At 35.7% G+C, this 27,968-nt stretch overlaps 4 protein-coding genes and 1 long non-coding RNA gene across 11 annotated transcripts; 1 reads left to right on the plus strand and 4 right to left on the minus strand.

Annotated features, from left to right (window-relative positions):
- Window positions 1-144: 144 nt before the first annotated feature.
- Window positions 145-27,967, plus strand: LOC144432082 (uncharacterized). 2 transcript variants are annotated; one of them, XR_013480359.1, is made up of 5 exons: window positions 145-286; window positions 7,064-7,250; window positions 14,025-14,211; window positions 20,991-21,177; window positions 27,953-27,967. It is a non-coding gene; the product is annotated as an uncharacterized LOC144432082 (long non-coding RNA). The 2 variants fall into 2 exon arrangements; XR_013480360.1 differs by lacking the exon at window positions 27,953-27,967 and adding an exon at window positions 22,029-22,731.
- LOC144432002 (uncharacterized) lies at window positions 2,370-5,253 on the minus strand. Of its 2 annotated transcripts, none has more exons than XM_078119985.1 (4): window positions 4,838-5,253; window positions 4,032-4,124; window positions 3,301-3,440; window positions 2,370-2,859 (listed from the first exon to the last, which is right to left on the minus strand). In XM_078119985.1, exons 1-4 carry the CDS (start codon window positions 5,109-5,111, stop codon window positions 2,671-2,673), a joined length of 696 nt encoding a protein of 231 aa, XP_077976111.1. In that variant the 5' UTR covers window positions 5,112-5,253; the 3' UTR covers window positions 2,370-2,670. The 2 variants fall into 2 exon arrangements, with proteins under 2 accessions (XP_077976111.1, XP_077976110.1); XM_078119984.1 differs by having other exon boundaries at window positions 3,301-3,518; window positions 4,838-5,231.
- LOC144432006 (uncharacterized) lies at window positions 9,335-12,202 on the minus strand. Of its 2 annotated transcripts, none has more exons than XM_078119994.1 (4): window positions 11,798-12,202; window positions 10,992-11,084; window positions 10,261-10,400; window positions 9,335-9,822 (listed from the first exon to the last, which is right to left on the minus strand). In XM_078119994.1, exons 1-4 carry the CDS (start codon window positions 12,069-12,071, stop codon window positions 9,634-9,636), a joined length of 696 nt encoding a protein of 231 aa, XP_077976120.1. In that variant the 5' UTR covers window positions 12,072-12,202; the 3' UTR covers window positions 9,335-9,633. The 2 variants fall into 2 exon arrangements, with proteins under 2 accessions (XP_077976120.1, XP_077976119.1); XM_078119993.1 differs by having other exon boundaries at window positions 9,343-9,822; window positions 10,261-10,478; window positions 11,798-12,187.
- LOC144431996 (uncharacterized) lies at window positions 16,289-19,167 on the minus strand. Of its 2 annotated transcripts, none has more exons than XM_078119967.1 (4): window positions 18,764-19,167; window positions 17,957-18,049; window positions 17,226-17,365; window positions 16,289-16,784 (listed from the first exon to the last, which is right to left on the minus strand). In XM_078119967.1, exons 1-4 carry the CDS (start codon window positions 19,035-19,037, stop codon window positions 16,596-16,598), a joined length of 696 nt encoding a protein of 231 aa, XP_077976093.1. In that variant the 5' UTR covers window positions 19,038-19,167; the 3' UTR covers window positions 16,289-16,595. The 2 variants fall into 2 exon arrangements, with proteins under 2 accessions (XP_077976093.1, XP_077976092.1); XM_078119966.1 differs by having other exon boundaries at window positions 17,226-17,443; window positions 18,764-19,153.
- On the minus strand, window positions 23,254-26,227 carry LOC120335161 (uncharacterized). 3 transcript variants are annotated; one of them, XM_039402655.2, is made up of 4 exons: window positions 25,727-26,227; window positions 24,921-25,013; window positions 24,190-24,407; window positions 23,254-23,749 (listed from the first exon to the last, which is right to left on the minus strand). In XM_039402655.2, exons 1-4 carry the CDS (start codon window positions 25,998-26,000, stop codon window positions 23,561-23,563), a joined length of 774 nt encoding a protein of 257 aa, XP_039258589.2. In that variant the 5' UTR covers window positions 26,001-26,227; the 3' UTR covers window positions 23,254-23,560. The 3 variants fall into 3 exon arrangements, with proteins under 3 accessions (XP_039258589.2, XP_077976106.1, XP_077976107.1); XM_078119980.1 differs by having other exon boundaries at window positions 24,190-24,404; window positions 25,727-26,226; XM_078119981.1 differs by having other exon boundaries at window positions 24,190-24,329; window positions 25,727-26,225.
- Window position 27,968: the final 1 nt, after the last annotated feature.

Raw genomic sequence — 27,968 nt, forward strand, 5'->3', positions numbered from 1 at the left:
TGCTTTGCGCGATGCAATTCATACGAATGATTGGCCCATGTTGAAAATAAAAATCAATTACCAAGTTATGCATGTTAAAATATTGATTATTTTTAAAAGGGTCTCATAATCGACGCGTTTGGCGTTCAAACATTGGAGAAACATTTGAAACGAAATCTTTCCTTTTCCGATTGTAAACTACCAAAACATTATTTGAAAGCGATGTTTCAACTATATTATGCCATTGTCTTGGAAATCTTCCTCGCTACCACAGAAACTGTTGCTGCCGACCTCTTTATATAATAAGGTAAGTCTAGTTATTGTAAATGCTTACAAATCGGCACAGTAAAACCAAAATAGCTTTTTAGAGAAGAACTTCTCTGATCTTTCGTTATTAATGTTGGATCAGGGGACATCTTTAGCTTTGTGTTTCAATGCTGTGTCTGTTTCAGTTTTGATTTTAGGAGATGCCTTGTGTCTACTTTTAGGTTTGATCTTTAGATCTGAAAATTACAAAATACATTTTCCTAAAACCTCAAAATTTTACATAATCTAATTTTGCTCTACCTCCGAAATAACGTTTGTTTGTCTTATTCTTGGCGTGATTTTAATATTACTAATTGTTTTGTGGGTGTGTTATGGGCGTGGTGCACGAAGAAATGGTGTGACTGCCGAAAAACGAAATAATACTCTACACGAAAATACCGCTTTTGATAATAAAGCTGAATCTAATAATTTTTCCGCTCTATAATATGGCGAATTTACTTTTAACAAATTCGGAAATTTAATATTTTTAACTTTATTTTCCGAACTCTGTTTACTAATCGTTTTCTTAAACTTTTTAATTACAATTTGTTGCTGCAACAAATTATGATGTGTCAAGTTTGGATTGGTAGTTATGTAATTCTACGTACCTGTGACGTATTTATGTTTGTGCCGATCATAGCACGAGTCTAGCGATTAGTGATTTTCAAACTTATTTGGTGGCGCGGTGGTCTAATGAAACATTCCTCAGACTTGAGGCATTTAATTATCTTTTATATTCTGGATTGTCTAATATAAATATATAAAGCAAACTTAAAAGTTGTTGAACAGAATTTTATCAAAAGGTGTTTGTTTATAATCAAACAATATACACATAATAATAACGACTCTTAGATTTGAATGTGGAACTTCTGGGCTGCATCGACGGAACACAAAAATGTTTCGGAACCCTTGTTGATAACCACTGTCACTGACATATGAAAGATGTTTAGTTCTCTCTTGGCCTGTCCGCTCTATACTGTCTAACTGTGTTAACCTGTTCCTATCGTAATTGAAATACGTAATACAAACGAAATAATGCACTTGTCTTTTCATATTGTCAAAGTATTGTTGAGACCGCTGGTGGAATTTAAAATTGTAAGAACGGATCATTTTTGTATCGAACACACTGACAGCATGTTCCCTCACTCAGAAAATGCAATTATGCAACAACTTAGGCCATATTGACATACCTTTACATAAATATAATATATATAACTTTCAAAGGTGCTCCCGAAGAATGTGTACCAAGGTGGCGCACAATCTGAACTTATCATGTGTACCAGGTTAGGGTTCAGGTTGGTACGAATCTTGGTACGAATACTTCCGGAGCGCCCTTTCAAAGCGCCAAATAAAACGTTCGTCATCAGCTGCGGTGCATGTTACTCATTTGATTTGGTAGTCTAACATCTAAAACTAATAAGAGTTACGCGAACCCGCTGAATCCCACCTGTGCTAATGACACTCGAAACTAACAATACGTCGAGCATACGTTTTCTCTTACGCATTTTGAAACGGGCATGTAAAGTTTACCGGTCTCAGCAGCAGCAGAGTACTGATCGACACCGTAGACGTAGAAGGAAGGTTGAGTTGTTTCGTACAGGACTGTGACTGTTTGGCATGTTTTCGTGGAGCTGGTGTCATACCGCCGAAGTCGGAGTTAAAATACTCTATTCGTCAAAGTTGGAATTGCAAACTTTTCATTGGTGATGATAGGAGTCAAAATTTGTTACAAAAAATCAAAAAGCATCAAGTTTAATAAGCTTTCTTTAATAGTCTTTTGAGGGAGGCTTGGATACGCCGAAATTTTTGATTTTTTGGATCTGGCGTCGCAATTTCGTAAATTTTCAACGAATCCGAATCTCTAGTTCCATGTGTCTCAGTTTTAACTCATTGAGGCGATAGCGCAGCAGAAATCTTTAATTGGATAGAGTTACCTTTTTATGTTAGCAATTTTATTTGGATGAAAAAAGCACCATTTGCCGTTTATAATTTCACAATTTTTTTTTCAAATTGGGTCGTTTCAGAAGAAGGTCAGGAACCGCTAAACCCATGGTCTACCACCCGTAAAACGATTAACATTACAAGCATGATAAGTTTTTATTACATAGTTACAGCTAGAGAAATAATACCAAAAGCAGAATGCAGTGAATATAGCCGCAAATGATTGCTGTTGTGGAATACTTTTGTCAAAGAAAAAGTCTAATGAACGTATACCGTCTTACAACATTACTGTTGGTCAGAGTCAAGATGGAGGCTAATCTCGATTTAAATGCTTCGTAAAGTGAGTCTTGTATTAGAGACCAATTCATAGCAAGTTTGTCAATGACTCGATAGATTAGAAATGAACTTATTATTGATGATTAAACAATCCCGTTCTTGCAACACTTAATATTCACAAAGGGCCCCTAAGCGGCGCCATCCATGATCTGCAGTGTGCAACCCTTGTTCGTCTGTTTTAGGGTTCATGTTTACAACTAAACCAATCAAATCTTGACCATTAAGATTTATCGGATAACCGCGGTGCCACATCGTATAGGGTGCAGGGTTCCCATTCGAAAGAAAGGTGTTTCCTGTCTGCAAAAAATGTAAATGTTAACAAAATAGAAATGCGCAAACATAGGCACACAATTTTGGCGGTGATAGCTTTGGAACATTTTTAAGAATCAAGTGCAATTCAGCAGACCGCATGTAACTATTTGTGACCAGTCTTAAACCGTACATGATTTTAAATTTGTTTAGAAGACAAATTATTGATCCATTGAGGTTGTGAATTTTTTTTATATTTTCAATGTAATTGCAACTAATTGGAAGGGTAAATCCATTTTTTCTCCATTTCCAAGATTCGTCAAAATTTCTGTTCGAGTCTCAGTACATGTCATGTTGATGGTTAGTCGAATTCAATCCGAATCATTTCTCTCAGATAGCTCGAGTCATTGAAAAACTTGACTCGTACCGAGTCAATGAGTCAAGTCTGCCCAACATTTACTGCCCATTTACAGGTATTATAATACTTACATTTGGATCGTGCGACATCCCAAGCCAAATGAAAATATCTCGTGATTTTTGGCGAAGATATTCAATCACAAGATTGTAGTGGTTTTCAGAGTAAATATTAGCGAGTTCCCAACCATTTGACTCGCACATATTGGTAGCATCTAAAAAGGTTACGCCTTTTTCGTCGTATAAGATGGCTTGAAAGCATTTGCCGTTGTAAAAAAGTGCAGCACAGACTTCTGAATGTGTATACAAAGTTGCAAATGTAATCGGAATATTGAACAGAACTGACATCAGTTTTGATGGGGAGCGCATACCGTTAATCAAAGTCGAAAGTTTTTTTTTATACTTTTCAAGGTTCTAACTTGTTTTATTTTCTTGCCATCACAAGATTTGACTTCAAATTCAAATTGTTTAGTTTGGACCTGAGTTTTTCATGACAATTATTTAGAATTCCAGAATACTTTTGTTGTATATATAAAATTTATGCACATAAATACATACCGAGGATTTATAAATGACATACAATTGCGTGTAACTCATATTTTCGGACCCAATCATATTTTCGATTTGATAAACTAACTATTAGCTAAGATTTTCTGATATGGACATCGACGATTAAATATGTTATCTCCTGCTTAGGGTCACGCATGTTTCCAAATAGCAGTTAAATAGCTTTCGAGTGACTGCTAATACAGAGTTCAGCCAAAGCACTTTGTGTGTGATACATTACATGCTTGTTTCAAAATAACCTGAATTTCGTTTCACCAACATGCTGATAGTTCTGTTCATTTGATCCATCATTTCCGACATTTTGTCAATTCTGGTATTCATAGATTCGGTAGCTTAAAAAATAACAGAAAGTATTATCACACTCTTTTGGTTATAGAGTCAGCAGAGATTCATATATGGGTTTTTAGTTTCCATCGGTAGAGGTTTCAACGTAGAGTGAGTCACTCTACCATAGCCCTACACTCGAACGAAACTTGATCGAACATATCTCGAAGAAAAACTAGTCTTGATCGAGCATAAAGAAATATATTATCCGAAAAAGGTCATGTTATATAGTATACGTTTGTTATCCAAATATGGGACGTTAATGAATGACCAAATTAAATGGCTAATTTCTCGCTGTTAGTGTAAGACACGGTAGTGATCACATATTGTATGATTGAAATTTTCCGGCCGAAAAGAATTGAAGAATCTTCCTAGAGGTTATGAAGTTTTGAAATATCGTGATATGGGCGATTCCGTTCTGAGCTGACGACTAGGGCTATATTTGGCGTTGGCCTATAAATTAGATTTATATGTGAAGGGTATCAATGTAGCGTACGTAGGGACCTACATCGTAATGTTTTTCTGAAATAAGAGCACATTTTAGTGAGTTCCATACAAAAGAGAACCGGGTTTTAAATTTTTGACTCTCAGCTCTGTCTTCACGAATTATAATATGTATGTGGAACGGATGTTAGACAAGGGAACGGGATAAGGCGTAGGCAACATATAAGCGGTTTTATCGTAAACAAAAAAACAAAAAAACTATTTTAATCGTAGTTACCTGCTGAAATTTTTGCTTCAATAATGTCATCAACCCTCTCGTAATCAACGGTTCCTTTTGGTCCAATATCCCCCTTATCACCTTTGAACCCTTGGGTGCCGCGTTTACCGGGTCTGCCTTGTGTAGTTTGGTTCCCATGTGACGTCACAGGACTATCTGGCGTCAGAAACAATGCACATATTCGCTGGCACACTTGTTGCTGATTGCCGAGTCCACATGATAGACTGATTGCAAGTGCGCATAACGTGATCTTGAATATAAGACTGGCTCTCATCTTTGCACTAGGTGTATTTTCAAAATACCGCTTCTACAAAGTCCCTCTTACAAATAAGGTATTGAAATCTAGTGCATACTTGATCACAAAGCAATACGGCAGATATTGAGCAAAAATTAACCTTTTATGCGTAATGGAAATATTTGTGATGATATTTGAGGCATTACCAAGCTTGGGACGGATTGCAATATAAGTGTATCTTTCCTTACCTTGTTCACTTTCCATTGCTATTACCAAATCGCGAGTTACTATTACATCGAAATGCATGGTAAATTGTTTGTATTTTTGAATACCCACAAAATTACAGGAAATACTTCAAACCTTTTTCTGTGCGATACATAAGCAAACAGTAACTTTGACACCCGATGCATTACCGTAACATAGCACATTCAAGTCGATAATATTTTTAATATCAGTACAATCTGTGATTTATTTGACGCGAAAGAGACCAATGTGTGTACATTTTTTGTATTTGTTTTTCCTATCTCCTTATTAACTGTTTGATACATCTTTAGAGTGCTAAAAGTCAGCAACTTTGATTATCCCGTTTTAAACAGAAATCCAATAAATCAAAGTTTACTATGAATTTTGAATGAAGACTAATTACTATTGTATCTCTATACATTTTCACTGGACTCTCAAAACCAGTTGTTTTACCCAACGTTTCCTATTTTAAAAAAAAAAATTGCCACCGTACGGATTTTTTGCTCAGCCCAAAATTGCTCGTACAAGGAAAATGACGTATTCGTGTTGACGGTGGTAGACACTGACGATATGGTACATTATGTCGATATAGTTGTTCAGTAGACAAAACTGAATTTAGATAGTTCATAAAAGGTGAATCGCATGAGACAACACGGCTGAAATTTATGAGAATATGATGGGAGACTCCTAATATGGAAATCTTCTCGCTGTACATAACGTTTAACAACCCACAAATAGAAGGAAATAATTTCAAAGTATGACCTAATCTCAAATTAGAGATGCGATTAGCTCTTCGACACAAGTATCGACACAGCTTCTTGTAAAATACACGAATATTACTTTCACGTATTTGGAAAGGTATGCTGAATTGGACCCGAAGGCATCTATAGGAGCATTACGTGTTTTATTTTCGCGCTACTAGTGCTATGAAGGGGTTTATGACTAATTTGGCAACATCAAAAAATGTCCGCAAAATAATAAAGGGGGTTGAGAAAACTGATCTAAAGCATGGGTTTTCAAAGTGCTACATACGGAGCCCCAGAGTTCCGTGCAAGAAGCCACGTGCCTCCGCGAGCTATTCGTTTACTTATTAAAACACTGACTTGGTTAATAACTGTCCAAAGGAGCAGTAACAGTATTAATGAAATTTTACAACGGTAACGTGAATTCTAATATGAATTTATCTAAACGCTGTAATAAATAATGCCATTTTTTTAATTACCGCCTTGCTACCAGATTTTGACACTTATTCATTGATATGTTTGTGAAATTGTTAAATCTGTGTGTCAAATTTATTGTTGAGCTCTGTAAATAATAGTCAACAGCTTCACGAGCCCCAAAATGCTAAAAGTTTGAGAACCCGTAATATAAAATACTCAACGACTACATTGTTGATATAGTAACTTGATATTATTTCAAATTTGAAATTGTCCGTTACGGCATCGAATTCCGCGCCAAAATATACATCAAGTTTCAAACGCGAAAGATTCTTTCCTATAGAATAAATATACAGAGTCCGGATAGTAACGCAATAGATAATTATTTATTCGTTTTTACAACAGCGAATAACACTACTAAAATATTCCACAAAATAAGTGATATATTAGTGTAACTCATAATCCATTTTCATTATTGAGGGCATTTATGAAATGCTTTGCGCGATGCAATTCATACGAATGATTGGCCCATGTTGAAAATAAAAATCAATTACCAAGTTATGCATGTTAAAATATTGATTATTTTAAAAGGGTCTCATAATCGACGCGTTTGGCGTTCAAACATTGGAGAAACATTTGAAACGAAATCTTTCCTTTTCCGATTGTAAACTACCAAAACATTATTTGAAAGCGATGTTTCAACTATATTATGCCATTGTCTTGGAAATCTTCCTCGCTACCACAGAAACTGTTGCTGCCGACCTCTTTATATAATAAGGTAAGTCTAGTTATTGTAAATGCTTACAAATCGGCACAGTAAAACCAAAATAGCTTTTTAGAGAAGAACTTCTCTGATCTTTCGTTATTAATGTTGGATCAGGGGACATCTTTAGCTTTGTGTTTCAATGCTGTGTCTGTTTCAGTTTTGATTTTAGGAGATGCCTTGTGTCTACTTTTAGGTTTGATCTTTAGATCTGAAAATTACAAAATACATTTTCCTAAAACCTCAAAATTTTACATAATCTAATTTTGCTCTACCTCCGAAATAACGTTTGTTTGTCTTATTCTTGGCGTGATTTTAATATTACTAATTGTTTTGTGGGTGTGTTATGGGCGTGGTGCACGAAGAAATGGTGTGACTGCCGAAAAACGAAATAATACTCTACACGAAAATACCGCTTTTGATAATAAAGCTGAATCTAATAATTTTTCCGCTCTATAATATGGCGAATTTACTTTTAACAAATTCGGAAATTTAATATTTTTAACTTTATTTTCCGAACTCTGTTTACTAATCGTTTTCTTAAACTTTTTAATTACAATTTGTTGCTGCAACAAATTATGATGTGTCAAGTTTGGATTGGTAGTTATGTAATTCTACGTACCTGTGACGTATTTATGTTTGTGCCGATCATAGCACGAGTCTAGCGATTAGTGATTTTCAAACTTATTTGGTGGCGCGGTGGTCTAATGAAACATTCCTCAGACTTGAGGCATTTAATTATCTTTTATATTCTGGATTGTCTAATATAAATATATAAAGCAAACTTAAAAGTTCTTGAACAGAATTTTATCAAAAGGTGTTTGTTTATAATCAAACAATATACACATAATAATAACGACTCTTAGATTTGAATGTGGAACTTCTGGGCTGCATCGACGGAACACAAAAATGTTTCGGAACCCTTGTTGATAACCACTGTCACTGACATATGAAAGATGTTTAGTTCTCTCTTGGCCTGTCCGCTCTATACTGTCTAACTGTGTTAACCTGTTCCTATCGTAATTGAAATACGTAATACAAACGAAATAATGCACTTGTCTTTTCATATTGTCAAAGTATTGTTGAGACCGCTGGTGGAATTTAAAATTGTAAGAACGGATCATTTTTGTATCGAACACACTGACAGCATGTTCCCTCACTCAGAAAATGCAATTATGCAACAACTTAGGCCATATTGACATACCTTTACATAAATATAATATATATAACTTTCAAAGGTGCTCCCGAAGAATGTGTACCAAGGTGGCGCACAATCTGAACTTATCATGTGTACCAGGTTAGGGTTCAGGTTGGTACGAATCTTGGTACGAATACTTCCGGAGCGCCCTTTCAAAGCGCCAAATAAAACGTTCGTCATCAGCTGCGGTGCATGTTACTCATTTGATTTGGTAGTCTAACATCTAAAACTAATAAGAGTTACGCGAACCCGCTGAATCCCACCTGTGCTAATGACACTCGAAACTAACAATACGTCGAGCATACGTTTTCTCTTACGCATTTTGAAACGGGCATGTAAAGTTTACCGGTCTCAGCAGCAGCAGAGTACTGATCGACACCGTAGACGTAGAAGGAAGGTTGAGTTGTTTCGTACAGGACTGTGACTGTTTGGCATGTTTTCGTGGAGCTGGTGTCATACCGCCGAAGTCGGAGTTAAAATACTCTATTCGTCAAAGTTGGAATTGCAAACTTTTCATTGGTGATGATAGGAGTCAAAATTTGTTACAGAAAATCAAAAAGCATCAAGTTTAATAGGCTTTCTTTAATAGTCTTTTGAGGGAGGCTTGGATACGCCGAAATTTTTGATTTTTTGGATCTGGCGTCGCAATTTCGTAAATTTTCAACGAATCCGAATCTCTAGTTCCATGTGTCTCAGTTTTAACTCATTGAGGCGATAGCGCAGCAGAAATCTTTAATTGGATAGAGTTACCTTTTTATGTTAGCAATTTTATTTGGATGAAAAAAGCACCATTTGCCGTTTATAATTTCACAATTTTTTTTCAAATTGGGTCGTTTCAGAAGAAGGTCAGGAACCGCTAAACCCATAGTCTACCACCCGTAAAACGAATAACATTACAAGCATGATAAGTTTTTATTACATAGTTACAGCTAGAGAAATAATACCAAAAGCAGAATGCAGTGAATATAGCCGCAAATGATTGCTGTTGTGGAATACTTTTGTCAAAGAAAAAGTCTAAGGAACGTATACCGTCTTACAACATTACTGTTGGTCAGAGTCAAGATGGAGGCTAATCTCGATTCAAATGCTTCGTAAAGTGAGTCTTGTATTAGAGACCAATTCATAGCAAGTTTGTCAATGACTCGATAGATTAGAAATGAACTTATTATTGATGATTAAACAATCCCGTTCTTGCAACACTTAATATTCACAAAGGGCCCCTAAGCGGTGCCATCCATGATCTGCAGTGTGCAACCCTTGTTCGTCTGTTTTAGGGTTCCTGTTTACAACTAAACCAATCAAATCTTGACCATTAAGATTTATCGGATAACCGCGGTGCCACATCGTATAGGGTGCAGGGTTCCCATTCGAAAGAAAGGTGTTTCCTGTCTGCAAAAAATGTAAATGTTAACAAAATAGAAATGCGCAAACATAGGCACACAATTTTGGCGGTGATAGCTTTGGAACATTTTTAAGAATCAAGTGCAATTCAGCAGACCGCATGTAACTATTTGTGACCAGTCTTAAACCGTACATGATTTTAAATTTGTTTAGACAAATTATTGATCCATTGAGGTTGTAAATTTTTTTTATATTTTCAATGTAATTGCAACTAATTGGAAGGGTAAATCCATTTTTTCTCCATTTCCAAGATTCGTCAAAATTTCTGTTCGAGTCTCAGTACATGTCATGTTGATGGTTAGTCGAATTCAATCCGAATCATTTCTCTCAGATAGCTCGAGTCATTGAAAAACTTGACTCGTACCGAGTCAATGAGTCAAGTCTGCCCAACATTTACTGCCCATTTACAGGTATTATAATACTTACATTTGGATCGTGCGACATCCCAAGCCAAATGAAAATATCTCGTGATTTTTGGCGAAGATATTCAATCACAAGATTGTAGTGGTTTTCAGAGTAAATATTAGCGAGTTCCCAACCATTTGACTCGCACATATTGGTAGCATCTAAAAAGGTTACGCCTTTTTCGTCGTATAAGATGGCTTGAAAGCATTTGCCGTTGTAAAAAAGTGCAGCACAGACTTCTGAATGTGTATACAAAGTTGCAAATGTAATCGGAATATTGAACAGAACTGACATCAGTTTTGATGGGGAGCGCATACCGTTAATCAAAGTCGAAAGTTTTTTTTTATACTTTTCAAGGTTCTAACTTGTTTTATTTTCTTGCCATCACAAGATTTGACTTCAAATTCAAATTGTTTAGTTTGGACCTGAGTTTTTCATGACAATTATTTAGAATTCCAGAATACTTTTGTTGTATATATAAAATTTATGCACATAAATACATACCGAGGATTTATAAATGACATACAATTGCGTGTAACTCATATTTTCGGACCCAATCATATTTTCGATTTGATAAACTAACTATTAGCTAAGATTTTCTGATATGGACATCGACGATTAAATATGTTATCTCCTGCTTAGGGTCACGCATGTTTCCAAATAGCAGTTAAATAGCTTTCGAGTGACTGCTAATACAGAGTTCAGCCAAAGCACTTTGTGTGTGATACATTACATGCTTGTTTCAAAATAACCTGAATTTCGTTTCACCAACATGCTGATAGTTCTGTTCATTTGATCCATCATTTCCGACATTTTGTCAATTCTGGTATTCATAGATTCGGTAGCTTAAAAAATAACAGAAAGTATTATCACACTCTTTTGGTTATAGAGTCAGCAGAGATTCATATATGGGTTTTTAGTTTCCATCGGTAGAGGTTTCAACGTAGAGTGAGTCACTCTACCATAGCCCTACACTCGAACGAAACTTGATCGAACATATCTCGAAGAAAAACTAGTCTTGATCGAGCATAAAGAAATATATTATCCGAAAAAGGTCATGTTATATAGTATACGTTTGTTATCCAAATATGGCACGTTAATGAATGACCAAATTAAATGGCTAATTTCTCGCTGTTAGTGTAAGACACGGTAGTGATCACATATTGTATGATTGAAATTTTCCGGCCGAAAAGAATTGAAGAATCTTCCTAGAGGTTATGAAGTTTTGAAATATCGTGATATGGGCGATTCCGTTCTGAGCTGACGACTAGGGCTATATTTGGCGTTGGCCTATAAATTAGATTTATATGTGAAGGGTATCAATGTAGCGTACGTAGGGACCTACATCGTAATGTTTTTCTGAAATAAGAGCACATTTTAGTGAGTTCCATACAAAAGAGAACCGGGTTTTAAATTTTTGACTCTCAGCTCTGTCTTCACGAATTATAATATGTATGTGGAACGGATGTTAGACAAGGGAACGGGATAAGGCGTAGGCAACATATAAGCGGTTTTATCGTAAACAAAAAAACAAAAAAACTATTTTAATCGTAGTTACCTGCTGAAATTTTTGCTTCAATAATGTCATCAACCCTCTCGTAATCAACGGTTCCTTTTGGTCCAATATCCCCCTTATCACCTTTGAACCCTTGGGCGCCGCGTTTACCGGGTCTGCCTTGTGTAGTTTGGTTCCCATGTGACGTCACAGGACTATCTGGCGTCAGAAACAATGCACATATTCGCTGGCACACTTGTTGCTGATTGCCGAGTCCACATGATAGACTGATTGCAAGTGCGCATAACGTGATCTTGAATATAAGACTGGCTCTCATCTTTGCACTAGGTGTATTTTCAAAATACCGCTTCTACAAAGTCCCTCTTACAAATAAGGTATTGAAATCTAGTGCATACTTGATCACAAAGCAATACGGCAGATATTGAGCAAAAATTAACCTTTTATGCGTAATGGAAATATTTGTGATGATATTTGAGGCATTACCAAGCTTGGGACGGATTGCAATATAAGTGTATCTTTCCTTACCTTGTTCACTTTCCATTGCTATTACCAAATCGCGAGTTACTATTACATCGAAATGCATGGTAAATTGTTTGTATTTTTGAATACCCACAAAATTACAGGAAATACTTCAAACCTTTTTCTGTGCGATACATAAGCAAACAGTAACTTTGACACCCGATGCATTACCGTAACATAGCACATTCAAGTCGATAATATTTTTAATATCAGTACAATCTGTGATTTATTTGACGCGAAAGAGACCAATGTGTGTACATTTTTTGTATTTGTTTTTCCTATCTCCTTATTAACTGTTTGATACATCTTTAGAGTGCTAAAAGTCAGCAACTTTGATTATCCCGTTTTAAACAGAAATCCAATAAATCAAAGTTTACTATGAATTTTGAATGAAGACTAATTACTATTGTATCTCTATACATTTTCACTGGACTCTCAAAACCAGTTGTTTTACCCAACGTTTCCTATTTTAAAAAAAAAAATTGCCACCGTACGGATTTTTTGCTCAGCCCAAAATTGCTCGTACAAGGAAAATGACGTATTCGTGTTGACGGTGGTAGACACTGACGATATGGTACATTATGTCGATATAGTTGTTCAGTAGACAAAACTGAATTTAGATAGTTCATAAAAGGTGAATCGCATGAGACAACACGGCTGAAATTTATGAGAATATGATGGGAGACTCCTAATTTGGAAATCTTCTCGCTGTACATAACGTTTAACAACCCACAAATAGAAGGAAATAATTTCAAAGTATGACCTAATCTCAAATTAGAGATGCGATTAGCTCTTCGACACAAGTATCGACACAGCTTCTTGTAAAATACACGAATATTACTTTCACGTATTTGGAAAAGTATGCTGAATTGGACCCGAAGGCATCTATAGGAGCATTACGTGTTTTATTTTCGCGCTACTAGTGCTATGAAGGGGTTTATGACTAATTTGGCAACAGCAAAAAATGTCCGCAAAATAATAAAGGGGGTTGAGAAAACTGATCTAAAGCATGGGTTTTCAAAGTGCTACATACGGAGCCCCAGAGTTCCGTGCAAGAAGCCACGTGCCTCCGCGAGCTATTCGTTTACTTATTAAAACACTGACTTGGTTAATAACTGTCCAAAGGAGCAGTAACAGTATTAATGAAATTTTACAACGGTAACGTGAATTCTAATATGAATTTATCTAAACGCTGTAATAAATAATGCCATTTTTTTAATTACCGCCTTGCTACCAGATTTTGACACTTATTCATTGATATGTTTGTGAAATTGTTAAATCTGTGTGTCAAATTTATTGTTGAGCTCTGTAAATAATAGTCAACACCTTCACGAGCCCCAAAATGCTAAAAGTTTGAGAACCCGTAATATAAAATACTCAACGACTACATTGTTGATATAGTAACTTGATATTATTTCAAATTTGAAATTGTCCGTTACGGCATCGAATTCCGCGCCAAAATATACATCAAGTTTCAAACGCGAAAGATTCTTTCCTATAGAATAAATATACAGAGTCCGGATAGTAACGTAATAGATCATTATTTATTCGTTTTTACAACAGCGAATAACACTACTAAAATATTCCACAAAATAAGTGATATATTAGTGTAACTCATAATCCATTTTCATTATTGAGGGCATTTATGAAATGCTTTGCGCGATGCAATTCATACGAATGATTGGCCCATGTTGAAAATAAAAATCAATTACCAAGTTATGCATGTTAAAATATTGATTATTTTTAAAAGGGTCTCATAATCGACGCGTTTGGCGTTCAAACATTGGAAAAACATTTGAAACGAAATCTTTCCTTTTCCGATTGTAAACTACCAAAACATTATTTGAAAGCGATGTTTCAACTATATTATGCCATTGTCTTGGAAATCTTCCTCGCTACCACAGAAACTGTTGCTGCCGACCTCTTTATATAATAAGGTAAGTCTAGTTATTGTAAATGCTTACAAATCGGCACAGTAAAACCAAAATAGCTTTTTAGAGAAGAACTTCTCTGATCTTTCGTTATTAATGTTGGATCAGGGGACATCTTTAGCTTTGTGTTTCAATGCTGTGTCTGTTTCAGTTTTGATTTTAGGGGATGCCTTGTGTCTACTTTTAGGTTTGATCTTTAGATCTGAAAATTACAAAATACATTTTCCTAAAACCTCAAAATTTTACATAATCTAATTTTGCTCTACCTCCGAAATAACGTTTGTTTGTCTTATTCTTGGCGTGATTTTAATATTACTAATTGTTTTGTGGGTGTGTTATGGGCGTGGTGCACAAAGAAATGGTGTGACTGCCGAAAAACGAAATAATACTCTACACGAAAATACCGCTTTTGATAATAAAGCTGAATCTAATAATTTTTCCGCTCTATAATATGGCGAATTTACTTTTAACAAATTCGGAAATTTAATATTTTTAACTTTATTTTCCGAACTCTGTTTACTAATCGTTTTCTTAAACTTTTTAATTACAATTTGTTGCTGCAACAAATTATGATGTGTCAAGTTTGGATTGGTAGTTATGTAATTCTACGTACCTGTGACGTATTTATGTTTGTGCCGATCATAGCACGAGTCTAGCGATTAGTGATTTTCAAACTTATTTGGTGGCGAGGTGGTCTAATGAAACATTCCTCAGACTTGGGGCATTTAATTATCTTTTATATTCTGGATTGTCTAATATAAATATATAAAGCAAACTTAAAAGTTGTTGAACAGAATTTTATCAAAAGGTGTTTGTTTATAATCAAACAATATACACATAATAATAACGACTCTTAGATTTGAATGTGGAACTTCTGGGCTGCATCGACGGAACACAAAAATGTTTCGGAACCCTTGTTGATAACCACTGTCACTGACATATGAAAGATGTTTAGTTCTCTCTTGGCCTGTCCGCTCTATACTGTCTAACTGTGTTAACCTGTTCCTATCGTAATTGAAATACGTAATACAAACGAAATAATGCACTTGTCTTTTCATATTGTCAAAGTATTGTTGAGACCGCTGGTGGAATTTAAAATTGTAAGAACGGATCATTTTTGTATCGAACACACTGACAGCATGTTCCCTCACTCAGAAAATGCAATTATGCAACAACTTAGGCCATATTGACATACCTTTACATAAATATAATATATATAACTTTCAAAGGTGCTCCCGAAGAATGTGTACCAAGGTGGCGCACAATCTGAACTTATCATGTGTACCAGGTTAGGGTTCAGGTTGGTACGAATCTTGGTACGAATACTTCCGGAGCGCCCTTTCAAAGCGCCAAATAAAACGTTCGTCATCAGCTGCGGTGCATGTTACTCATTTGATTTGGTAGTCTAACATCTAAAACTAATAAGAGTTACGCGAACCCGCTGAATCCCACCTGTGCTAATGACACTCGAAACTAACAATACGTCGAGCATACGTTTTCTCTTACGCATTTTGAAACGGGCATGTAAAGTTTACCGGTCTCAGCAGCAGCAGAGTACTGATCGACACCGTAGACGTAGAAGGAAGGTTGAGTTGTTTCGTACAGGACTGTGACTGTTTGGCATGTTTTCGTGGAGCTGGTGTCATACCGCCGAAGTCGGAGTTAAAATACTCTATTCGTCAAAGTTGGAATTGCAAACTTTTCATTGGTGATGATAGGAGTCAAAATTTGTTACAGAAAATCGAAAAGCAACAAGTTTAATAAGCTTTCTTTAATAGTCTTTTGAGGGAGGCTTGGATACGCCGAAATTTTTGATTTTTTGGATCTGGCGTCGCAATTTCGTAAATTTTCAACGAATCCGAATCTCTAGTTCCACGTGTCTCAGTTTTAACTCATTGAGGCGATAGCGCAGCAGAAATCTTTAATTGGATAGAGTTACCTTTTTATGTTAGCAATTTTATTTGGATGAAAAAAAGCACCATTTGCCGTTTATAATTTCACAATTTTTTTTCAAATTGGGTCGTTTCAGAAGAAGGTCAGGAACCGCTAAACCCATGGTCTACCACCCGTAAAACGATTAACATTACAAGCATGATAAGTTTTTATTACATAGTTACAGCTAGAGAAATAATACCAAAAGCAGAATGCAGTGAATATAGCCGCAAATGATTGCTGTTGTGGAATACTTTTGTCAAAGAAAAAGTCTAATGAACGTATACCGTCTTACAACATTACTGTTGGTCAGAGTCAAGATGGAGGCTAATCTCGATTCAAATGCTTCGTAAAGTGAGTCTTGTATTAGAGACCAATTCATAGCAAGTTTGTCAATGACTCGATAGATTAGAAATGAACTTATTATTGATGATTAAACAATCCCGTTCTTGCAACACTTAATATTCACAAAGGGCCCCTAAGCGGTGCCATCCATGATCTGCAGTGTGCAACCCTTGTTCGTCTGTTTTAGGGTTCCTGTTTACAACTAAACCAATCAAATCTTGACCATTAAGATTTATCGGATAACCGCGGTGCCACATCGTATAGGGTGCAGGGTTCCCATTCGAAAGAAAGGTGTTTCCTGTCTGCAAAAAATGTAAATGTTAACAAAATAGAAATGCGCAAACATAGGCACACAATTTTGGCGGTGATAGCTTTGGAACATTTTTAAGAATCAAGTGCAATTCAGCAGACCGCATGTAACTATTTGTGACCAGTCTTAAACCGTACATGATTTTAAATTTGTTTAGAAGACAAATTATTGATCCATTGAGGTTGTAAATTTTTTTTATATTTTCAATGTAATTGCAACTAATTGGAAGGGTAAATCCATTTTTTCTCCATTTCCAAGATTCGTCAAAATTTCTGTTCGAGTCTCAGTACATGTCATGTTGATGGTTAGTCGAATTCAATCCGAATCATTTCTCTCAGATAGCTCGAGTCATTGAAAAACTTGACTCGTACCGAGTCAATGAGTCAAGTCTGCCCAACATTTACTGCCCATTTACAGGTATTATAATACTTACATTTGGATCGTGCGACATCCCAAGCCAAATGAAAATATCTCGTGATTTTTGGCGAAGATATTCAATCACAAGATTGTAGTGGTTTTCAGAGTAAATATTAGCGAGTTCCCAACCATTTGACTCGCACATATTGGTAGCATCTAAAAAGGTTACGCCTTTTTCGTCGTATAAGATGGCTTGAAAGCATTTGCCGTTGTAAAAAAGTGCAGCACAGACTTCTGAATGTGTATACAAAGTTGCAAATGTAATCGGAATATTGAACAGAACTGACATCAGTTTTGATGGGGAGCGCATACCGTTAATCAAAGTCGAAAGTTTTTTTTTATACTTTTCAAGGTTCTAACTTGTTTTATTTTCTTGCCATCACAAGATTTAACTTCAAATTCAAATTGTTTAGTTTGGACCTGAGTTTTTCATGACAATTATTTAGAATTCCAGAATACTTTTGTTGTATATATAAAATTTATGCACATAAATACATACCGAGGATTTATAAATGACATACAATTGCGTGTAACTCATATTTTCGGACCCAATCATATTTTCGATTTGATAAACTAACTATTAGCTAAGATTTTCTGATATGGACATCGACGATTAAATATGTTATCTCCTGCTTAGGGTCACGCATGTTTCCAAATAGCAGTTAAATAGCTTTCGAGTGACTGCTAATACAGAGTTCAGCCAAAGCACTTTGTGTGTGATACATTACATGCTTGTTTCAAAATAACCTGAATTTCGTTTCACCAACATGCTGATAGTTCTGTTCATTTGATCCATCATTTCCGACATTTTGTCAATTCTGGTATTCATAGATTCGGTAGCTTAAAAAATAACAGAAAGTATTATCACACTCTTTTGGTTATAGAGTCAGCAGAGATTCATATATGGGTTTTTAGTTTCCATCGGTAGAGGTTTCAACGTAGAGTGAGTCACTCTACCATAGCCCTACACTCGAACGAAACTTGATCGAACATATCTCGAAGAAAAACTAGTCTTGATCGAGCATAAAGAAATATATTATCCGAAAAAGGTCATGTTATATAGTATACGTTTGTTATCCAAATATGGGACGTTAATGAATGACCAAATTAAATGGCTAATTTCTCGCTGTTAGTGTAAGACACGGTAGTGATCACATATTGTATGATTGAAATTTTCCGGCCGAAAAGAATTGAAGAATCTTCCTAGAGGTTATGAAGTTTTGAAATATCGTGATATGGGCGATTCCGTTCTGAGCTGACGACTAGGGCTATATTTGGCGTTGGCCTATAAATTAGATTTATATGTGAAGGGTATCAATGTAGCGTACGTAGGGACCTACATCGTAATGTTTTTCTGAAATAAGAGCACATTTTAGTGAGTTCCATACAAAAGAGAACCGGGTTTTAAATTTTTGACTCTCAGCTCTGTCTTCACGAATTATAATATGTATGTGGAACGGATGTTAGACAAGGGAACGGGATAAGGCGTAGGCAACATATAAGCGGTTTTATCGTAAACAAAAAAAACAAAAAAACTATTTTAACCGTAGTTACCTGCTGAAATTTTTGCTTCAATAATGTCATCAACCCTCTCGTAATCAACGGTTCCTTTTGGTCCAATATCCCCCTTATCACCTTTGAACCCTTGGGCGCCGCGTTTACCGGGTCTGCCTTGTGTAGTTTGGTTCCCATGTGACGTCACAGGACTATCTGGCGTCAGAAACAATGCACATATTCGCTGGCACACTTGTTGCTGATTGCCGAGTCCACATGATAGACTGATTGCAAGTGCGCATAACGTGATCTTGAATATAAGACTGGCTCTCATCTTTGCACTAGGTGTATTTTCAAAATACCGCTTCTACAAAGTCCCTCTTACAAATAAGGTATTGAAATCTAGTGCATACTTGATCACAAAGCAATACGGCAGATATTGAGCAAAAATTAACCTTTTATGCGTAATGGAAATATTTGTGATGATATTTGAGGCATTACCAAGCTTGGGACGGATTGCAATATAAGTGTATCTTTCCTTACCTTGTTCACTTTCCATTGCTATTACCAAATCGCGAGTTACTATTACATCGAAATGCATGGTAAATTGTTTGTATTTTTGAATACCCACAAAATTACAGGAAATACTTCAAACCTTTTTCTGTGCGATACATAAGCAAACAGTAACTTTGACACCCGATGCATTACCGTAACATAGCACATTCAAGTCGATAATATTTTTAATATCAGTACAATCTGTGATTTATTTGACGCGAAAGAGACCAATGTGTGTACATTTTTTGTATTTGTTTTTCCTATCTCCTTATTAACTGTTTGATACATCTTTAGAGTGCTAAAAGTCAGCAACTTTGATTATCCCGTTTTAAACAGAAATCCAATAAATCAAAGTTTACTATGAATTTTGAATGAAGACTAATTACTATTGTATCTCTATACATTTTCACTGGACTCTCAAAACCAGTTGTTTTACCCAACGTTTCCTATTTTAAAAAAAAAAATTGCCACCGTACGGATTTTTTGCTCAGCCCAAAATTGCTCGTACAAGGAAAATGACGTATTCGTGTTGACGGTGGTAGACACTGACGATATGGTACATTATGTCGATATAGTTCTTCAGTAGACAAAACTGAATTTAGATAGTTCATAAAAGGTGAATCGCATGAGACAACACGGCTGAAATTTATGAGAATATGATGGGAGACTCCTAATATGGAAATCTTCTCGCTGTACATAACGTTTAACAACCCACAAATAGAAGGAAATAATTTCAAAGTATGACCTAATCTCAAATTAGAGATGCGATTAGCTCTTCGACACAAGTATCGACACAGCTTCTTGTAAAATACACGAATATTACTTTCACGTATTTGGAAAAGTATGCTGAATTGGACCCGAAGGCATCTATAGGAGCATTACGTGTTTTATTTTCGCGCTACTAGTGCTATGAAGGGGTTTATGACTAATTTGGCAACATCAAAAAATGTCCGCAAAATAATAAAGGGGGTTGAGAAAACTGATCTAAAGCATGGGTTTTCAAAGTGCTACATACGGAGCCCCAGAGTTCCGTGCAAGAAGCCACGTGCCTCCGCGAGCTATTCGTTTACTTATTAAAACACTGACTTGGTTAATAACTGTCCAAAGGAGCAGTAACAGTATTAATGAAATTTTACAACGGTAACGTGAATTCTAATATGAATTTATCTAAACGCTGTAATAAATAATGCCATTTTTTTAATTACCGCCTTGCTACCAGATTTTGACACTTATTCATTGATATGTTTGTGAAATTGTTAAATCTGTGTGTCAAATTTATTGTTGAGCTCTGTAAATAATAGTCAACAGCTTCACGAGCCCCAAAATGCTAAAAGTTTGAGAACCCGTAATATAAAATACTCAACGACTACATTGTTGATATAGTAACTTGATATTATTTCAAATTTGAAATTGTCCGTTACGGCATCGAATTCCGCGCCAAAATATACATCAAGTTTCAAACGCGAAAGATTCTTTCCTATAGAATAAATATACAGAGTCCGGATAGTAACGTAATAGATAATTATTTATTCGTTTTTACAACAGCGAATAACACTACTAAAATATTCCACAAAATAAGTGATATATTAGTGTAACTCATAATCCATTTTCATTATTGAGGGCATTTATGAAATGCTTTGCGCGATGCAATTCATACGAATGATTGGCCCATGTTGAAAATAAAAATCAATTACCAAGTTATGCATGTTAAAATATTGATTATTTTTAAAAGGGTCTCATAATCGACGCGTTTGGCGTTCAAACATTGGAAAAACATTTGAAACGAAATCTTTCCTTTTCCGATTGTAAACTACCAAAACATTATTTGAAAGCGATGTTTCAACTATATTATGCCATTGTCTTGGAAATCTTCCTCGCTACCACAGAAACTGTTGCTGCCGACCTCTTTATATAATAAGGTAAGTCTAGTTATTGTAAATGCTCACAAATCGGCACAGTAAAACCAAAATAGCTTTTTAGAGAAGAACTTCTCTGATCTTTCGTTATTAATGTTGGATCAGGGGACATCTTTAGCTTTGTGTTTCAATGCTGTGTCTGTTTCAGTTTTGATTTTAGGAGATGCCTTGTGTCTACTTTTAGGTTTGATCTTTAGATCTGAAAATTACAAAATACATTTTCCTAAAACCTCAAAATTTTACATAATCTAATTTTGCTCTACCTCCGAAATAACGTTTGTTTGTCTTATTCTTGGCGTGATTTTAATATTACTAATTGTTTTGTGGGTGTGTTATGGGCGTGGTGCACAAAGAAATGGTGTGACTGCCGAAAAACGAAATAATACTCTACACGAAAATACCGCTTTTGATAATAAAGCTGAATCTAATAATTTTTCCGCTCTATAATATGGCGAATTTACTTTTAACAAATTCGGAAATTTAATATTTTTAACTTTATTTTCCGAACTCTGTTTACTAATCGTTTTCTTAAACTTTTTAATTACAATTTGTTGCTGCAACAAATTATGATGTGTCAAGTTTGGATTGGTAGTTATGTAATTCTACGTACCTGTGACGTATTTATGTTTGTGCCGATCATAGCACGAGTCTAGCGATTAGTGATTTTCAAACTTATTTGGTGGCGCGGTGGTCTAATGAAACATTCCTCAGACTTGAGGCATTTAATTATCTTTTATATTCTGGATTGTCTAATATAAATATATAAAGCAAACTTACAAGTTGTTGAACAGAATTTTATCAAAAGGTGTTTGTTTATAATCAAACAATATACACATAATAATAACGACTCTTAGATTTGAATGTGGAACTTCTGGGATGCATCGACGGAACACAAAAATGTTTCGGAACCCTTGTTGATAACCACTGTCACTGACATATGAAAGATGTTTAGTTCTCTCTTGGCCTGTCCGCTCTATACTGTCTAACTGTGTTAACCTGTTCCTATCGTAATTGAAATACGTAATACAAACGAAATAATGCACTTGTCTTTTCATATTGTCAAAGTATTGTTGAGACCGCTGGTGGAATTTAAAATTGTAAGAACGGATCATTTTTGTATCGAACACACTGACAGCATGTTCCCTCACTCAGAAAATGCAATTATGCAACAACTTAGGCCATATTGACATACCTTTACATAAATATAATATATATAACTTTCAAAGGTGCTCCCGAAGAATGTGTACCAAGGTGGCGCACAATCTGAACTTATCATGTGTACCAGGTTAGGGTTCAGGTTGGTACGAATCTTGGTACGAATACTTCCGGAGCGCCCTTTCAAAGCGCCAAATAAAACGTTCGTCATCAGCTGCGGTGCATGTTACTCATTTGATTTGGTAGTCTAACATCTAAAACTAATAAGAGTTACGCGAACCCGCTGAATCCCACCTGTGCTAATGACACTCGAAACTAACAATACGTCGAGCATACGTTTTCTCTTACGCATTTTGAAACGGGCATGTAAAGTTTACCGGTCTCAGCAGCAGCAGAGTACTGATCGACACCGTAGACGTAGAAGGAAGGTTGAGTTGTTTCGTACAGGACTGTGACTGTTTGGCATGTTTTCGTGGAGCTGGTGTCATACCGCCGAAGTCGGAGTTAAAATACTCTATTCGTCAAAGTTGGAATTGCAAACTTTTCATTGGTGATGATAGGAGTCAAAATTTGTTACAGAAAATCAAAAAGCATCAAGTTTAATAAGCCTTCTTTAATAGTCTTTTGAGGGAGGCTTGGATACGCCGAAATTTTTGATTTTTTGGATCTGGCGTCGCAATTTCGTAAATTTTCAACGAATCCGAATCTCTAGTTCTATGTGTCTCAGTTTTAACTCATTGAGGCGATAGCGCAGCAGAAATCTTTAATTGGATAGAGTTACCTTTTTATGTTAGCAATTTTATTTGGATGAAAAAAGCACCATTTGCCGTTTATAATTTCACAATTTTTTTTCAAATTGGGTCGTTTCAGAAGAAGGTCAGGAACCGCTAAACCCATGGTCTACCACCCGTAAAACGATTAACATTACAAGCATGATAAGTTTTTATTACATAGTTACAGCTAGAGAAATAATACCAAAAGCAGAATGCAGTGAATATAGCCGCAAATGATTGCTGTTGTGGAATACTTTTGTCAAAGAAAAAGTCTAATGAACGTATACCGTCTTACAACATTACTGTTGGTCAGAGTCAAGATGGAGGCTAATCTCGATTCAAATGCTTCGTAAAGTGAGTCTTGTATTAGAGACCAATTCATAGCAAGTTTGTCAATGACTCGATAGATTAGAAATGAACTTATTATTGATGATTAAACAATCCCGTTCTTGCAACACTTAATATTCACAAAGGGCCCCTAAGCGGTGCCATCCATGATCTGCAGTGTGCAACCCTTGTTCGTCTGTTTTAGGGTTCATGTTTACAACTAAACCAATCAAATCTTGACCATTAAGATTTATCGGATAACCGCGGTGCCACATCGTATAGGGTGCAGGGTTCCCATTCGAAAGAAAGGTGTTTCCTGTCTGCAAAAAATGTAAATGTTAACAAAATAGAAATGCGCAAACATAGGCACACAATTTTGGCGGTGATAGCTTTGGAACATTTTTAAGAATCAAGTGCAATTCAGCAGACCGCATGTAACTATTTGTGACCAGTCTTAAACCGTACATGATTTTAAATTTGTTTAGAAGACAAATTATTGATCCATTGAGGTTGTGAATTTTTTTATATTTTCAATGTAATTGCAACTAATTGGAAGGGTAAATCCATTTTTTCTCCATTTCCAAGATTCGTCAAAATTTCTGTTCGAGTCTCAGTACATGTCATGTTGATGGTTAGTCGAATTCAATCCGAATCATTTCTCTCAGATAGCTCGAGTCATTGAAAAACTTGACTCGTACCGAGTCAATGAGTCAAGTCTGCCCAACATTTACTGCCCATTTACAGGTATTATAATACTTACATTTGGATCGTGCGACATCCCAAGCCAAATGAAAATATCTCGTGATTTTTGGCGAAGATATTCAATCACAAGATTGTAGTGGTTTTCAGAGTAAATATTAGCGAGTTCCCAACCATTTGACTCGCACATATTGGTAGCATCTAAAAAGGTTACGCCTTTTTCGTCGTATAAGATGGCTTGAAAGCATTTGCCGTTGTAAAAAAGTGCAGCACAGACTACTGAATGTGTATACAAAGTTGCAAATGTAATCGGAATATTGAACAGAACTGACATCAGTTTTGATGGGGAGCGCATACCGTTAATCAAAGTCGAAAGTTTTTTTTTATACTTTTCAAGGTTCTAACTTGTTTTATTTTCTTGCCATCACAAGATTTGACTTCAAATTCAAATTGTTTAGTTTGGACCTGAGTTTTTCATGACAATTATTTAGAATTCCAGAATACTTTTGTTGTATATATAAAATTTATGCACATAAATACATACCGAGGATTTATAAATGACATACAATTGCGTGTAACTCATATTTTCGGACCCAATCATATTTTCGATTTGATAAACTAACTATTAGCTAAGATTTTCTGATATGGACATCGACGATTAAATATGTTATCTCCTGCTTAGGGTCACGCATGTTTCCAAATAGCAGTTAAATAGCTTTCGAGTGACTGCTAATACAGAGTTCAGCCAAAGCACTTTGTGTGTGATACATTACATGCTTGTTTCAAAATAACCTGAATTTCGTTTCACCAACATGCTGATAGTTCTGTTCATTTGATCCATCATTTCCGACATTTTGTCAATTCTGGTATTCATAGATTCGGTAGCTTAAAAAATAACAGAAAGTATTATCACACTCTTTTGGTTATAGAGTCAGCAGAGATTCATATATGGGTTTTTAGTTTCCATCGGTAGAGGTTTCAACGTAGAGTGAGTCACTCTACCATAGCCCTACACTCGAACGAAACTTGATCGAACATATCTCGAAGAAAAACTAGTCTTGATCGAGCATAAAGAAATATATTATCCGAAAAAGGTCATGTTATATAGTATACGTTTGTTATCCAAATATGGGACGTTAATGAATGACCAAATTAAATGGCTAATTTCTCGCTGTTAGTGTAAGACACGGTAGTGATCACATATTGTATGATTGAAATTTTCCGGCCGAAAAGAATTGAAGAATCTTCCTAGAGGTTATGAAGTTTTGAAATATCGTGATATGGGCGATTCCGTTCTGAGCTGACGACTAGGGCTATATTTGGCGTTGGCCTATAAATTAGATTTATATGTGAAGGGTATCAATGTAGCGTACGTAGGGACCTACATCGTAATGTTTTTCTGAAATAAGAGCACATTTTAGTGAGTTCCATACAAAAGAGAACCGGGTTTTAAATTTTTGACTCTCAGCTCTGTCTTCACGAATTATAATATGTATGTGGAACGGATGTTAGACAAGGGAACGGGATAAGGCGTAGGCAACATATAAGCGGTTTTATCGTAAACAAAAAAACAAAAAAACTATTTTAATCGTAGTTACCTGCTGAAATTTTTGCTTCAATAATGTCATCAACCCTCTCGTAATCAACGGTTCCTTTTGGTCCAATATCCCCCTTATCACCTTTGAACCCTTGGGCGCCGCGTTTACCGGGTCTGCCTTGTGTAGTTTGGTTCCCATGTGACGTCACAGGACTATCTGGCGTCAGAAACAATGCACATATTCGCTGGCACACTTGTTGCTGATTGCCGAGTCCACATGATAGACTGATTGCAAGTGCGCATAACGTGATCTTGAATATAAGACTGGCTCTCATCTTTGCACTAGGTGTATTTTCAAAATACCGCTTCTACAAAGTCCCTCTTACAAATAAGGTATTGAAATCTAGTGCATACTTGATCACAAAGCAATACGGCAGATATTGAGCAAAAATTAACCTTTTATGCGTAATGGAAATATTTGTGATGATATTTGAGGCATTACCAAGCTTGGGACGGATTGCAATATAAGTGTATCTTTCCTTACCTTGTTCACTTTCCATTGCTATTACCAAATCGCGAGTTACTATTACATCGAAATGCATGGTAAATTGTTTGTATTTTTGAATACCCACAAAATTACAGGAAATACTTCAAACCTTTTTCTGTGCGATACATAAGCAAACAGTAACTTTGACACCCGATGCATTACCGTAACATAGCACATTCAAGTCGATAATATTTTTAATATCAGTACAATCTGTGATTTATTTGACGCGAAAGAGACCAATGTGTGTACATTTTTTGTATTTGTTTTTCCTATCTCCTTATTAACTGTTTGATACATCTTTAGAGTGCTAAAAGTCAGCAACTTTGATTATCCCGTTTCAAACAGAAATCCAATAAATCAAAGTTTACTATGAATTTTGAATGAAGACTAATTACTATTGTATCTCTATACATTTTCACTGGACTCTCAAAACCAGTTGTTTTACCCAACGTTTCCTATTTTAAAAAAAAAATTGCCACCGTACGGATTTTTTGCTCAGCCCAAAATTGCTCGTACAAGGAAAATGACGTATTCGTGTTGACGGTGGTAGACACTGACGATATGGTACATTATGTCGATATAGTTGTTCAGTAGACAAAACTGAATTTAGATAGTTCATAAAAGGTGAATCGCATGAGACAACACGGCTGAAATTTATGAGAATATGATGGGAGACTCCTAATATGGAAATCTTCTCGCTGTACATAACGTTTAACAACCCACAAATAGAAGGAAATAATTTCAAAGTATGACCTAATCTCAAATTAGAGATGCGATTAGCTCTTCGACACAAGTATCGACACAGCTTCTTGTAAAATACACGAATATTACTTTCACGTATTTGGAAAAGTATGCTGAATTGGACCCGAAGGCATCTATAGGAGCATTACGTGTTTTATTTTCGCGCTACTAGTGCTATGAAGGGGTTTATGACTAATTTGGCAACATCAAAAAATGTCCGCAAAATAATAAAGGGGGTTGAGAAAACTGATCTAAAGCATGGGTTTTCAAAGTGCTACATACGGAGCCCCAGAGTTCCGTGCAAGAAGCCACGTGCCTCCGCGAGCTATTCGTTTACTTATTAAAACACTGACTTGGTTAATAACTGTCCAAAGGAGCAGTAACAGTATTAATGAAATTTTACAACGGTAACGTGAATTCTAATATGAATTTATCTAAACGCTGTAATAAATAATGCCATTTTTTTAATTACCGCCTTGCTACCAGATTTTGACACTTATTCATTGATATGTTTGTGAAATTGTTAAATCTGTGTGTCAAATTTATTGTTGAGCTCTGTAAATAATAGTCAACACCTTCACGAGCCCCAAAATGCTAAAAGTTTGAGAACCCGTAATATAAAATACTCAACGACTACATTGTTGATATAGTAACTTGATATTATTTCAAATTTGAAATTGTCCGTTACGGCATCGAATTCCGCGCCAAAATATACATCAAGTTTCAAACGCGAAAGATTCTTTCCTATAGAATAAATATACAGAGTCCGGATAGTAACGTAATAGATAATTATTTATTCGTTTTTACAACAGCGAATAACACTACTAAAATATTCCACAAAATAAGTGATATATTAGTGTAACTCATAATCCATTTTCATTATTGAGGGCATTTATGAAATGCTTTGCGCGATGCAATTCATACGAATGATTGGCCCATGTTGAAAATAAAAATCAATTACCAAGTTATGCATGTTAAAATATTGATTATTTTTAAAAGGGTCTCATAATCGACG

Source organism: Styela clava, chromosome 14, assembly GCF_964204865.1.
Source record: "Styela clava chromosome 14, kaStyClav1.hap1.2, whole genome shotgun sequence".
Classification (NCBI taxonomy): Eukaryota; Metazoa; Chordata; class Ascidiacea; order Stolidobranchia; family Styelidae; genus Styela; species Styela clava.